General features: G+C 39.8%; 1 protein-coding gene and 1 pseudogene across 1 annotated transcript; both read left to right on the top strand.

Moving 5' to 3' along the window:
- The first annotated feature begins 4776 nt into the window (after nucleotides 1-4776).
- LOC125202311 (uncharacterized) lies at nucleotides 4777-14170 on the top strand. Its single transcript, XM_048100688.2, has 7 exons — nucleotides 4777-7347; nucleotides 7761-7853; nucleotides 8024-8244; nucleotides 8361-8435; nucleotides 8479-8721; nucleotides 10037-12786; nucleotides 12874-14170. The coding sequence occupies exons 1-6, from the start codon at nucleotides 4777-4779 to the stop codon at nucleotides 12771-12773; spliced, it is 5940 nt and encodes a 1979-aa protein (XP_047956645.2). The 3' UTR covers nucleotides 12774-12786; nucleotides 12874-14170.
- On the top strand, nucleotides 8388-9305 carry LOC125202265 (putative pentatricopeptide repeat-containing protein At5g47460 pseudogene; annotated as a pseudogene).
- Nucleotides 14171-14452: the final 282 nt, after the last annotated feature.

Here is a 14452-nt window from a genome sequence, read left to right as displayed (position 1 = left end):
TAGTGCCGCGCCGCAGTGGGAGGGTCTCTCATGAGCCCGATAGATACATTGGTTTGGGTGAGTGTATGGATCACTCCTCGGACAGCAATGTACTGGATCCCTGGAATTTTGCAGAGGCGCAGGCTGATGTCGATCATTGCGAATGGGTGAAAGCAATGGATTCGGAACTACAATCTATGTTAGACAAAGACGTCTACGATTTGTCTGTCCTACCCGAAGGCTGTACTGCCATTGGGAGCAAGTGGATATACAAACGTAAACGTGGACCCGATGGACGAGTTAAAGTCTTCAAGGCAAGACTAGTGGCTAAGGGGTATACCCAAAAGGAAGGTATCGATTACGATGAGACCTTCTCCCCAGTGGCCATGCTCAAATCGATCCGTATACTTTTGTCTATAGCAGCTTACATGGATTGGGAAGTATGGCAGATGGACGTTAAGACTGCGTTTCTAAACGGGAGTCTTGAGGAGACCATCTACATGGAACAACCCGAAGGCTATGTAGTGAAGGGCAAGGAACACATGGTTTGGAAGCTTAAGAAGGCCATTTATGGTCTCAAGCAAGCATCTAGATCATGGAACCAGTGTTTCGATCAAACTGTTCAAAAGTTTGGATTCGAAAAATGCCCTAATGAAAGCTGCGTGTATAAGAAGGTTGAAAAAGGAAATGTTGTGTTCTTAGTTTTGTATGTAGATGACATTCTTCTAATTGGAAACAATAAAAAGATGTTGTCATCAGTGCGAACTTGGTTGTCCAGCCAGTTCGAGATGAAAGATATGGGTGATGCGGGACACATTCTCGGTATCAAGGTTCTTAGGAACCGAGGTAAGAAAATGTTGTGCTTATCCCAAGAATCTTACATCGAAACGGTACTTAGACGCTTTAGCATGCAAGATGCCAAGAAAGGTTTCCTACCTTTTAGACATGGCATCCAGTTGTCTCAAGAGATGTGTCCTAAGACAGCATCTGAGATAGCAGAGATGAGAAGAATACCATATGCCTCGGCAGTTGGTAGTCTCATGTATGCTATGCTTTGTACTAGACCCGATATCTACTTTGCTGTTGGCATGGTAGCAAGATATCAATCAAATCCCGGCCAAGGACATTGGACTGCCGTAAAGAACATACTCAAGTACCTTAATCGGACTAAGGACTATGTTCTAGTTTACAATGCAGCCGAGCTCTGTCCTTTAGGATATACAGATTCAGACTTTCAGGCTGATCTGGATTCGAGAAAATCAACTTCCGGATATGTGTTTACCTTAGGAGGTGGAGCTATAGTTTGGAAGAGTGTAAAGCAGAAATGCATTGCAGACTCTACCATGGAAGCCGAGTATGTAGCCGCTTCGGAGGCTGCAAAGGAGGCTGTATGGCTTAAGAACTTCCTTCTGGACTTAGGTGTGGTTACGAATATGCCCAAGCGCATCACCGTTTATTGTGATAACTCTGGTGCTGTGGCAAATTCGAGGGAACCACGGGCTCATAAGGCGAGCAAGCACATAGAGAGGAAGTATCATATCATTCGAGATATAGTGCAGAGAGGAGACATACAAGTGGTCAAGATTGAGTCAGAAAACAACCTGGCAGATCCTTTCACGAAGGCGTTAGCGGTAAAGCCGTATGAAAGCCATGTTGAAGGAATGGGAGTTCGACTAATTCAAGACCTCAATCCGCTTTCAGTATAAGTGGGAGATTTAGACGTTAGCACATTTTGTATACTCGAAAGTGTTTTGAGTATAAGTGGGAGATTGTTAGAGTTTGTATACTAGAAATCACGTTTCGAGTGATTGAATACTGTAAAACTCTTATTTTATTTTCCAATGAATAAAACAGATTATTTTTGTCATAATGTTGTTATGTTTTACATTTAATGGATGTTAATGCATGTTTAAATGTATAAGTTAACTTAACAAAGTCTAAGTCTTTGTTTTAGTAGACCGGTTGTGGGCGTCGTCCACTTTAAGGTAATACGGTCAGTTCTAAACAAAGAAAAATATGAATTTCACAACCTAGATGGAATTAGACTACCCATCGAGAAAGGTTGCAATGTCAGTCCGTATATTTCTAAGCCTTACTGAAATAAGATGACATTGGTGTGGTATAGCACTGAACGGATCTAACAGCAAGACTTGCCTTGGGCTATCTACTGAAAGGCGAGGTCTTGATAAATATTTATTTCTTAATCAATGTAGGTTAGCATTGAGCATACGGTATTGATTATGCATTGCTTTGACTTATCAAATGGTGCGGGTTTTTCGTAGCCCAATTATCCTGATATATTGGGCAGTGGTGATCGATATCTAGCGGTGCTAGGATTGCTATTATATTGAATCGTGCACGAGGTGAGTCTCGTTTGATAATGTCCTCAAGAGGAGCGCGAAACTAAGTTTTATTATTCGGAACCTAGCTAGTTGGAGTATGATTACTCTATGAATAATAAATGAGTGTTTCATGCTAAGTCCACTCTTGGAATTAATAAGAAGTTAATTAATTAAGTCAATAGCAGACATTAATTAATTAATGGACATATTAATCTTAAGCACGGGAAATGAAAGATAAACGGAAACCCGGATTACTTATAATTTCGGATTTGGATGGGGAGAGTTCAATATTACTTCTGTAGTGGCTGCTCGTAATATTCCAATTATAACTTATATTAAATTGTGGGTTCAATTTAATTAGTAAAAAGTAAATTGGATGAGCCCATATCCAAAGCCTTCCATAGATCCCTGTCTGGGCCCAAAAGGAACTTAATATAAATAGGAGAATAAAGGAGACAGAAAATACACAATATCTCATATTGCAATTTTCGAAAATTTCGATCTCTCCCAGCTGTAGGAGATTTCGAATTTGAGTCCTATTCCAAAAAGGATTTCTTCTGTCTTCTTTATTTAAGTCCTAGTATTCTAGTAAGATCAGCCCACACTGATATTAGAGTACAGTTCGGGAACCAGAGAGAAGATTTGTGGTCTAGTACTTAAAGCTACACGTGGAGAAGTCGCTAGCCATCTTCAATTCTTTGGAGAATTAATTAGGTATTATTCTACTCCGTAGAAAAGCATGTTTTAGGTTTTCAATATTCTTAAAGCATGATTAATTCAAGTTATGAGCATGATACATGTGATAATTACGCGAATAGATTTTGTCTAAATAATCTGCTAAATAGATCTGATTATTATGTGATTTATTTACATGCTCTTCCGCTGCGTGCACCAACATAAAGTCCATTCCCCACACATCAAAAATTTCGCACACTATCACTGGGACCTGAGGCATCTCGTCTCTTCTCGAAATCCCCCCCGTCTGCTGGCACCTCTAGCAACTTTGGCAAAATTCAAAAGCATCCCTATTTAGCATCGGCCAATAAAAACCGCTGTCTAAGACTTTCCTTGCTGTCTTCCTTGGCCCAAAGTGGCCTCCACATGCTAACGTGTGGCAATGAATTAACACATCTCTTTGTTCCCATTCGGGAATGCAGCGTCTAATCATTTGATCTGAGCACATTTTCCATAGGTAAGGATCGTCCCAAAAGTAATATTTAGCTTCACTTCTAATCTTCATCCTCTGGGTCCGGGAAATCTCGTCTGAACTTGGCATCTCTTCCGTGACCAAGTAGTTGGCTAAGTCAGCAAACCATGGTTCATTCAGTGTGCGCTTCCCCTTATCCGATTCCCCTAGACCGGTCAAAGTCAATTCACTTTCCATTACATTCCTTAAACCCGAGCCGGGTCAAAGTGTGTCAATATTTGGGGGACGGAGGTAGTAATTACTAATTGTGGCAAATTGTCAATTAGGCCCAACCCAGTATATAATTGAACATACAGTGCACATGTCATAATTAAATCCTGAAAGTAAAAAGAAAAGCAGTGCAACTTTGTAGGATACTAGGAGTACAATTTATTTGGTGAAAAACTTCCTTTCTCAAATTTACTTGTGAAATATAGAGTTTTGTTGCTTTTGGAATCAATAACTCCAAACTAAGTCTAGATTTTCACAAACTTTAAAATCACATTCATCTAATTAAGAATATATTTCATACTCCCTCCGTCCCAAAGAATATGCACTCTTTGGGTTCGGCATAGGTTTTAATGTAAAAATTGGTAAAGTAAGAGAGAGGTAGAGAGAAAAAGTAAATAAAGTATTGTTAGTGGAGAATGAGTCTCACCTCAGAGAGTAAAGACTTACCAAATTTAGAAAGTGCATATTCTTGTGGGGCGGACTAAAAAAGAAAGAACGCATATTCTTGTGGGACTAAGGGAGTAAAATATTAAAGAGATTCATTTACTCGAAATTCATGAATATGTGGATATGCTTGCATATCATGTTGTTGACTATTTCCAAAAGTGTTGTCAAAACTGCTAGGAGTTTGAGTACTATTGCAGTTGAGATGATGTAAATTTTTGCATGCACAAAACACATCAGTCGAATTCTTTTTATTAACTAAAATGCATGCGTTTGCAATTTAAACTTTGATTTGTGTTTGGTTATATGATATTGCACTGTTTATAGTAAGAAATGTTAATTGACTACAAATCATAAAAAAATCTTGAAAAAACCATAACTTATGGGCTTACAGTATTCAATAATATCCTCAACATGGTTATTAGTCAAACATGGAGACAAAGAGCTTGTGACATTGTACCATCAATAATTTTCTTAATATGTGTAGCCAGCTTTACACTAATTTCTAAGTTTAAACGGTAATCAATACACGTGATTAGCAATACAAAATCCCACCACCTAAAGGCCGTTGCCAACTCCTCTCCTCCGGTGGTGATGGCGGCTTATGGTGCAGCCATTTCTCTTAAGACTACGATTCAAAATATTCTACAATCGTCTTGTATTTCTCTGGTTTCTCACTCTCAACAAATCTTACCACCAGCCTACGAGGCCATGAGTCGCTTGCAAAAGGTTCTTCTAAAATTGGACGAGACGGGCTACAGCAAGATCAGGACGAAGGTGAATGCTTTGGATGAACAAATCAAAGAGGTTGTGTGGGAATTCGAAGATTTACTAGAATCTCATGTGTATCAACAGATTCTTCCACAGCTCGAAAGCTCAGGAGATCACATGGCAGCTATCTTTGTGGATTTGCAGAGTTTGCAGCAGAGTGTTGATTGCTTCGTCGAGAGGGTGAAAGCGATGGAGGCGGAGTACGATATTGAACTGCTGAATATGCCTGATGAAGAAGGTGAACCTCTTTCCTCAAGAATTGATTGCAGTGGAATCAACTCGAAGATGGTTAGAATACCTGATGATTTTGGACTAGTTAGGGATGTGGTTCTTGCAGAAGATGAAGAGAACTGCTGTGGAATTATTGGGATGGCAGGAGTTGGAAAGACAACTTTTGCTAAGAAAGTATTTGACGACCCATTAGTGCGCGAACATTTCGAGCATCGGGCATGGGTCAAAGTGGGCAAAAAATGTGAATCCAATGAAACATTAAAATGCATTCTAGCTCAACTGGATCCCAACACTCAAGGTCGAGACGGTTATGATGACGAGAAATTAGCTGGAATCTTGGAAGAGCGATTGAAAGATAAGCAATGTCTCATTGTGTTGGATGACGTATGGGAATGGGACACCCGAATGATAGCTAACTTGCCTCAAGAGAATGTTCGAATCTTGTTTACAAGCAGGCTAAATACGATAAATTCTTCAGGTGTAAGAGTAAATTTGTTGGATGAAGAAGAGAGTAAGAAATTACTTGGTGAGAAGGTGTTTGGTGAAGAGGGGTTCCCTCCCCACCTTGAGAAACTGGGAGAGATAATTGCCAATAAATGTGAAGGTCTTCCACTTATGTTAGTCACAGTTGGAGAGCTCCTATCCAAAGAAGACAAGACTCCAGAGTTCTGGACTGAGGTGGCCGGTAAAAAACATAATTCAATATTCGTGGATGCATATAGTCAAATATCGGAGGTACTTTTCCCAAGCTATGAATACCTACCTCAATATTTGAAAATGCTTTTTCTCTATTTAGGATCTTTCCCACCATATATTAATATTGGTATGGAAACCTTCTGTGCTCGGTTGTGTGCCGAAGGGTTTCTTGAACCAATTGGAAAACGTAATTTAGAAGATTCTATATATGAATGCGCGGGAATGCTTTCTCACCGGCATCATCTTGTTCTGTTCGAAACAAATCTACAATCTTGGTTTTCAAAGAAAATGTTTCGTGTGCATTCATGTTGGCAGCACTTGTGCAAGAAAGAAGCAAGTAAGATCAAGTTTATGCATGTTTTACAAGGTTATTATGATGATATGAAAGATCAACGGCGGTTGTGTGCTCATAGCAACAATTTATTTGCCTTCCAAGAAGTGTATGATTCAATAAAAAGTGATTGCGCGTCAACGGTCCGCTCTCTCCTTTGTCTTGGCCCTAACCAACCATATCCAGTGCCAATACATGCCTTGGATTTCAAGTTGCTAAAAGTACTAGATGCTCTTAAGGTCCGATTTTATCATATCCCTCCTGAAATTACGAAGCTAGTTTGTCTAAAGTTCTTCGCACTAACTTGTAACAAAGAGATCCCTGTTTCTATATCCAATCTTTTTCAGCTCCAATCCTTGTTCATTTATCTCGGTGTGCATGTTTTAAGGCGTGGAGTTCCATCAGATATGCCAGTCGAAATATGGAACTTGAAAGAACTACAACATATTCAGGTCATGAGAAGAGACCTACCAATCCCAATTTCTGATGTTACCCTGGATAAACTCTCGACTCTTTTGGGTGTGAGTGTAAGGAGTTGCACTAGAGAAATCCTAAAAAGAGTTCCTAATTTAAAGTCATTAGGAATTCTGATGGAGTTGAAGCCTTACGATGATGATATCAACCCATTGAGTGGCTTGGATAACATCTCAGAGGACCTCCAAAATTTGATCACACTTTCATATATGGTAGTGTATCCTGACATGAAGTACGAATCTATGGTTCCTCTTTCAATGTTCCCATCAAGTCTGGTAAGGTTGCAATTGACTGGCTTAGGATGTCCATGGAAGCACATGAATGAAATTGGTGCGGTGCTACCTAATCTTAAGGGCCTCAAGCTACAACTCTATGCATTTCAAGGTCCAGAGTGGAATATAGAATCGGGGTGTTTTTTGAACCTTCAGACACTTGTAATTGAAGACGCCGATTTGGTACGTTGGACAGTTCAACATGGAAGCCTCCCAAGGCTTCACCTCCTAAGCATACGACATTGCTACAAACTACAACAACTTGATTGGGCACGTGATCCCTCAATGCAGGTCACAACAACAATTGAATTAGTTGAGAGCAATCCCTTAGCGGTCGCATCAGCCAAGCAATTAAGACCAGAATCTCACTTTAAGATTCGTTGCTACTCTTCTTTTTGAGATGACAAGTCATAGCTAGACTCTCAACTTGGTTAAGTGGTTAGCCTTCCTATTTCATAATTTTGCAGAAACCACATCAGTTTATTTCTTTCTTATCTAGTAGTACTACATTTTTGCTTGTGTGTTTTTTATATTTTTTGTATTATGTGTGTTCAAGATTGTTGATTGTTAGTCTATCTAAAACGAGTGAGGTAAGACCCGACGCATTAAAATAAATTTCAATCATATGCTTATATGTGATAGTAGTTGATTTGATTGTTTGTATATTGAATTAGTTGATGCGTCTTTATATTTGATGAAAATTTTTATATTGTATCTTGTTTAGCTATTAATTTGTGTCGGGAACTTGTAATAGTAAGTAGGACCGTTATTTTTGTTATTGCATTTTGTCGTTGTTGGAGCAGTACATACCCAACAACTCCGTTTGTGGCTGCATTTCTGGTGCGATGAAGGTTTACTGTGAAATGGCTGAGAAGGATATTGTATCATGGAACTCTGTTCTTGCTGCGAATGCTAGAAACGGGGCGCTTGATTAGGCGTTCACTGTTTACAGTCGAATGCCTAGTCCTGTGCAGCGAGCTTATAGATACAATCGATATATATCTCTACTTTCAAGGATGCTAATTGCCAAACCCGAACTCGTCTTCTTGTAACACGATCATAACAGGGTATGCAAACAGGGGAAGAGGCGAGGTTTTTCTCCAAGATGCACTCTTGTGGTGTTCGTATGGATGAGTTCACATTTTTTAGTGTTTTTAGCAGCGTTGCTAGACTGTCTACCCTCGAGCATCTTTCCGATGAAGCATATGAAGCAGCTGATCATGACGTTCCAGGAGAGTACGTAGAATCTGTTGAGCCTTCGAATGCTTGGACTGAGATGCGGCACGAGTAATTGGCCGGTTCCATGTGGTATGCAGTATGTGGACAATTTTTTCATAGTTTATATATGTGCAAATTTTTAACTTTGCTTATTCTAATATCATTTGTATGAACTACTTATGCAGTAGGCGAATTATGACGTATGAGGAAGGCAACCCGGGTTTCGGAATATCCAATATCCGTCCATCTAAGAGCGATGCGTAGCTTTAAAAGATCAATGTTTTCGAGTGTACTTCTTAGCAGTATTGCTGGATTGTCCTCTCTCACGTTAGGTGGTTTGACGCATTGCTGCGCATTGAAGTTTGGTTTTAACGAGCATGTTGTGGTGGGGAGTGCGCTTATCGATATGTACTTCAAGTGTGGTGCGGTGGAGGAGGCGGAGATGTTGTTTGAGTCCCTCCCCGAGAAGAATTTAGTCACTTGGAACGCGTTGTTATCAGGATATGCACACAATGGTGACACGAGGAAAGTGTTTGAGCTCTTCGAGTAGATGAAAGGGGCTATAGATTTGAAGCCGGATGAGATCACATTCCTCAATGTTCTATCCGCGTGCTGGCATGGTGGGGCTCGTTTAGACGTCGTGAGGGGCTACTTTGACATGATGAGGATTGAGTATAGGGTTGATCAGTCACTGGAGCATTGTTGTTTGATGATAAAGGTGATGGGACAAGAAGGGGATGTAAGGGGTGCTGAGGGGATGATTGGTGAGCTCGGATTCGGATCTTGTGGGATCGTTTGGAAGGCATTGCTTGGTGCATGTGTGAGCTGTGGGGATGTTCGGGTGGCTGAGGTTGCAGCTGGGAAGGTGGTGGAGCTCGAGGAGGATAATGAGTTTGTGTACGTGAGCTTGTCGAATATGTATGCTCACCGTGGGGATTGGGACGGGGCGGCGAAGATGCGGAGGGTGATGAAGGAGAGAGAGGTGAGGAAAGGAGCTGGTTATAGTTGGATTGAGCTTCAAGAGTAGAGGTAAATAGGGTTCAAGGCATACATATCTCACTTCGATTTATGTTTCCCATTGTTATTGGATTTTATAAATGTGTTTTATAGTTTTATATCGGATTATTACATGTCTGTTGTGCCTGAGTGAATATGGGCTACTCGGGCTCGGTAGGGTCGGGCCGGTAGAGCATAAGCTCACGGGCGGCCTGAGAGTCGAAAAACGTAGAGCCTATACGCCAAGAAGACTGAAATTCGAGCTTGTTTGCCTGCTTTGATTCGTCCATTTTGGCCCGGTGGGCTCAGGCAGGATCGAATTGGTTAGCTAGTTTAACAAGTAACAACACTAGTTGTTGAACAATTTCGAGATGAATTTTTAAGATGAGTCCACAATGAAAAATGACTATTGGATGGAATAAGATTTTGTTGACAAGAATTTGGAAATATCTTGAGATAACAGCATCTTATGAGCTCGTATTTCAATAATGTAATATTCTGCTTTTCTTGATGTAACAAGCCAAGCTTGCATCCCAACAAAAGCATACAACTTTATTAACAAACGAAGGAGACAACTTTAATAAAGGACCTGTCACATTTGCACCATCCATTTGATCTTATTGAAACTTAATAGATAGCACACTTGGGGAATAATACGAGATTTTAGTACATATTGATTTTAGGACATGTTTTGTGTGCTGAATAGAGAGAAAAAATAGTATATTTATATTAATGTGAGAAAAAAAAAATTTCAAACAAAAGAAATGTGACATCTTTTATGGGACAAGCTAAAAAGAAGTGTGATGTATTATGGGATGAAAGGAGTAATTATATCAAATATTTTCTTAATCTAAATAATCTAAAAATCCAACCACTCCTCTCTTCCGCCTTCGCTACCACCACTCTCACACTACCCAGTGATGGCTGCTTATGGAGCTGCCGTTTCTCTCAAAAACACGATTCAGAGTCTTCTAGAATCGTCTCGCATTTCGCTGGTTCCTCCCTCTCCACAGATCTTACGATCTGCCTACAATGCTATGTCTTTTTTGCTGGAAGTTCTGAGCAAATTGGACAACACGGGCTACAGCAAGATCAGGGCGAAGGTGAACGCTTTGGATGATCGAATCAAAGAGGTCATATGGGAATTCGAAGATTTACTCGAATCCCATTACGCTGATCAGATTCTTCCACAGCTTGAAAGCAAGAGAGATCGCTTGCCTTTCTTAGTTGATATGCAGAGTCTGCGCCAGAGTGTCGATCGCTTCATCGAGAGGATGACGCTGATGGAGGCAGAGTACGATATGGAGCTGCTGAATATGCCTGAAGAAGAAGGTGAATCTCTTTCCTCGAGAATTGATTTTCGTGGCATCAACTCAAACATGGTTGGATTGTCCGATCTATTTGAAGAAGTGAGGGATTTTCTTCTTCTAGGTGGAGAAGGTGAAGATGAAGATGCTAAAGAGAATTGTTTATTAGTAACTGGGATGGCGGGGGTTGGAAAGACTACTCTTGTTAAGAAAGTATTTGACGATCCATCGATTCAGATACATTTCGAGCTTCGAGCATGGGTCAAAGTGGGCAGAAAATGTGAATTCAATGAAACATTACAGTGCATTATAGCTCAGGTGGATCCTAACACTCACCACCAAATGCTTACCCAGAGAGACAATGATGACAACGATAAATTACTTGGACTCATGAAAGAGAGACTCATGGATAAGAAATGTCTCATTGTGCTAGATGATGTATGGAAATGGGACACACGATTAATGGGTAACTTGCGAAAAAGGAATGTCCGAATTTTACTTACAAGTAGGCTAAGAATTGGAAATTCTCCAATTAATCATGTATTAAGCTTGTTGAATGAAGAAGAAAGTATGGAATTACTTGGTAAGAAGGTGTTCGGTGAAAAAGGTTTTCCACCCGACCTTGAGGAAATGGGTAAGAAGATTGCACAAAAATGTGAAGGTCTACCACTTATGATAATTACAGTTGCAAATCTCCTAAGAAAAGCCAACAAGAGTACCCAAGAGCTCGACAAGAGTATCCAAAAATACTGGACTGAGGTAGCTGAAAAACAACATAGTTCAGTCTTCGTGGATGCATATAATCAAATTGCAGAGGTATTTTTCTCAAGCTATGACTACTTACCTCAAATTTTCAAAATGGTTTTTCTCTATTTGGGAGCTTTCCCCCCCTATACAGATATTAATCCATACTATCAAGTATGGTGTGTGAGAGCGGAGGGGTTTTTGGAATACATTGGAAAACAAAATTTGGATGAGGTTATGGATAAAGCAGAGACTATGGATTACTTTCTGTCCAATATCATCACTGTGCTTGCTGATAGTTATCATCTTCTTCTATTCGATTATGATCAAGTATCTTGGTTTTCAAATACCATATGCCGTGTGCATTCTTGCTGGCAGCACTTGTGCAAGAAAGAAGCTAGTAAAATCAAGTTTTTGCATGTTTTACAAAGTTGCGAGGAAGTTATAAAAGACCAACGTCGGTTGTGTACCCATTCTAACTCTTTATTTGCCATGAAAGAAGTATATGATTCAATAAAAAGTGATTGTTCATCCACTTTACGTTCTCTCCTTTGCTATGGTCCTCTCCACCCTTATCCAGTGTCGATACATACCATAGATTTTAAGTTGCTCAGGGTACTAAATGCTCTTAGTATTCGATTTTATCATATTCCACCTGAATTTCTAAAACTAGTTTGTCTAAAGTATCTTGCTCTAATTTGCAACAAAGAGCTCCCTGTATCAATATCCAACCTTTTACACCTTCAATTCTTGAGAATCTATTCATATGTGCACATTATAAAGCGTGGAGTTCTGCCATATATGCCAATGGAAATATGGGACATGCAAAACCTACAACTTCTTGAAGTCGCAGCAAGAGACTTACCAACCCCGAATTCTGATTCTAATGCTATGTTGGAAAAAGTCTGTAATATTATAGGCGTGGGTACAAAGAGTTGCACTATAGAAATTCTTAAAAGAATCCCGAACTTAATGCTTCTATGCATTGTTAGTGTTAGGAAGCCTTATGATGAAGATGATGATAGCAACTCATTAAGTGGCTTGGCTAATATCTCAGAGGAACTCCAGAATTTGATATGTCTTACATACAATGTAGTATACCCAGTAATGAAGTGGAAGAGTATGGTTCCACTTTCAATGTTCCCATCAAGTCTTCAAGCATTGAGTTTGAGTGGTTTAGGGTATCCTTGGCAGTTCATGAACGAGATTGGTTCGATGCTACCAAATCTTAGTAACCTCATACTAAAAGATTATGCCTTTCGAGGGCCAAAGTGGGATATAGAATCGAGTTGTTTTTCGAAGCTTGAGGGCCTAGTAATTGAGGACTCTGATTTGGTGGAATTGAGAGCTCAAGATGGAAGCCTCTGTTGGCTTAAGCTCATAAGCCTGCGATACTGCTACAAATTGAAACATCTCGATTGGTTGTGTGGTTGCTATTGGGAAACACCTGTGATCGAATTAGTCGACTGCAATCCCTTAGTTTATGCATCTGCCGAGGAAAAATTATCAGAATATCACTTTGAAATTCGTAGCCACCGTTCTTATTTGTGATGAGAAGTCGCAGGTTAGCCTTCGTACTCCTTTCTTAATTTGCACAAACCACGTTAATTCACTACTCTTTTTATCTAAAATGCTTATGCTTGTGTTTCAGGCAAATGAGAGAAGATAATGGGTCAGATGTCACATTATCCCATCATTTCAAGTGTATTATCATGTTGTTTCTGTTATGAAACCTGAATGTTGGATTGGACAATGTTTGTAACCAAAAACTATTCAGTTAAATTTCTGTTAAAACATTACATGCTGCTTTTCTCCATAGTTCAATATTCTCTCTGCATTATGCATGTTTTTCACTTTGTTTTGATTGTATATTGAACTAGTTGATGCCTTATTGTATTTGTTGAAAATTTTGAAACTGTAATAGCATAGGATTTACTTGTTCTTGATTAGCAATTAATTTGTGTAATAGTTAATTAGGGAACTTGTAATAGTAAGTTGTGCTATTTTTTTTTTGTTGTCTGCTGTTTAGCTGTACATACCCAACTGCTTGAATGATATGCATGCACAAATTCGGCTGTATTTCAGGTGGGATGATGGTTTTCGGAGAAATAGCTGAGGAGGATATTATATCATGGAACTCTGTTCTTGCTGCGAATGCTAGAAACGGGGCGCTTGATTAGGCGTTCACTATTTCTAGTCGAATGCCGAATCCCGTCACTATTTCTATATCTCTGCTTTCAAGGATGCCAAACCCGAACTCTTCTTCTTGGAACGCGATCATAACAGGGTATGCAAGCAGGGAAGAAGCAGAAACGGCTCAAGGTTTTTCTCCAAGATATACTCGTGTGGTGTTCGTATGGATGAGTTCACGTTTTCGAGTGTTCTTAGCAGTTGCTGAATATTCTTCTTTCACATTGGGTAGTTTGACGCATTGCTGCACGTTGAAGTGTTGTTTTGATGAGCATGTCATGGTGGGGTGTGCGCTTATCAACATGTACAGATGTACTTTAGTGTGGGGTGGTGGAGAAGGCGGATAGGTCATTTTAGTCGCTCCTGGAGATCAATTTAGTCAATTGGAACGCGTTGATTTAGTCCTTCAAGTGTACGCGCACAATGCTAGGGCTCGTTTAGACGTTGTGCGAGGCTAATTTGGCGCAATGAGGATTGCGTCTAGGGTTGATCTAACACCGGAGCATTGATAGGGCAAGAAGGGGGTGATTAGTGAGCTCGGGTTTGGATATTGTGCTTGTAGAGTATAGGTAGAGTTGTCAAGTGGGCTGGGTTGGCCAGGCCCGCCTATATTTTGGCCCAGTCCAGCTCAGGCTCATGTCCAAGCCAGGCCAGCCGTATAGGTGAATAGGGATCATGGCATATATATCTCAATTTTAATTTTATGTTTCCCTTTGTTATTGGATTTGAACATGAATATAATATACTATAAATGTGTTTTTCAATTATTTTGGATTATTACATATGTGTTGTGAATTGAGATGTCAAAAGTGGCCAGACACTTCTCTAGTAACATGGGTACTAATACTCCCTCCGTCCCAATAAATATGAAATTTTTGCTTTTCGGCACAGGATTTTATATAGTGTTGTTTTGTGAGTTAAAGAAGAGAGGGTAAAGTAAGAGAGAGAAAAATAGAGATAAAGTTATTTCTATTTTAAGAAACGTTTTTAATGGGACAACTCAAAAAGGAAAACGTTTCATTTCTAGTGGGATAGAGGGA

Source organism: Salvia hispanica, chromosome 2, assembly GCF_029641045.1.
Source record: "Salvia hispanica isolate PSC_SH4W2 chromosome 2, Shi_PSC_v1, whole genome shotgun sequence".
NCBI classification, from domain to species: Eukaryota; Viridiplantae; Streptophyta; class Magnoliopsida; order Lamiales; family Lamiaceae; genus Salvia; species Salvia hispanica.
This window is presented reverse-complemented; position numbering and strand designations above follow the sequence as displayed.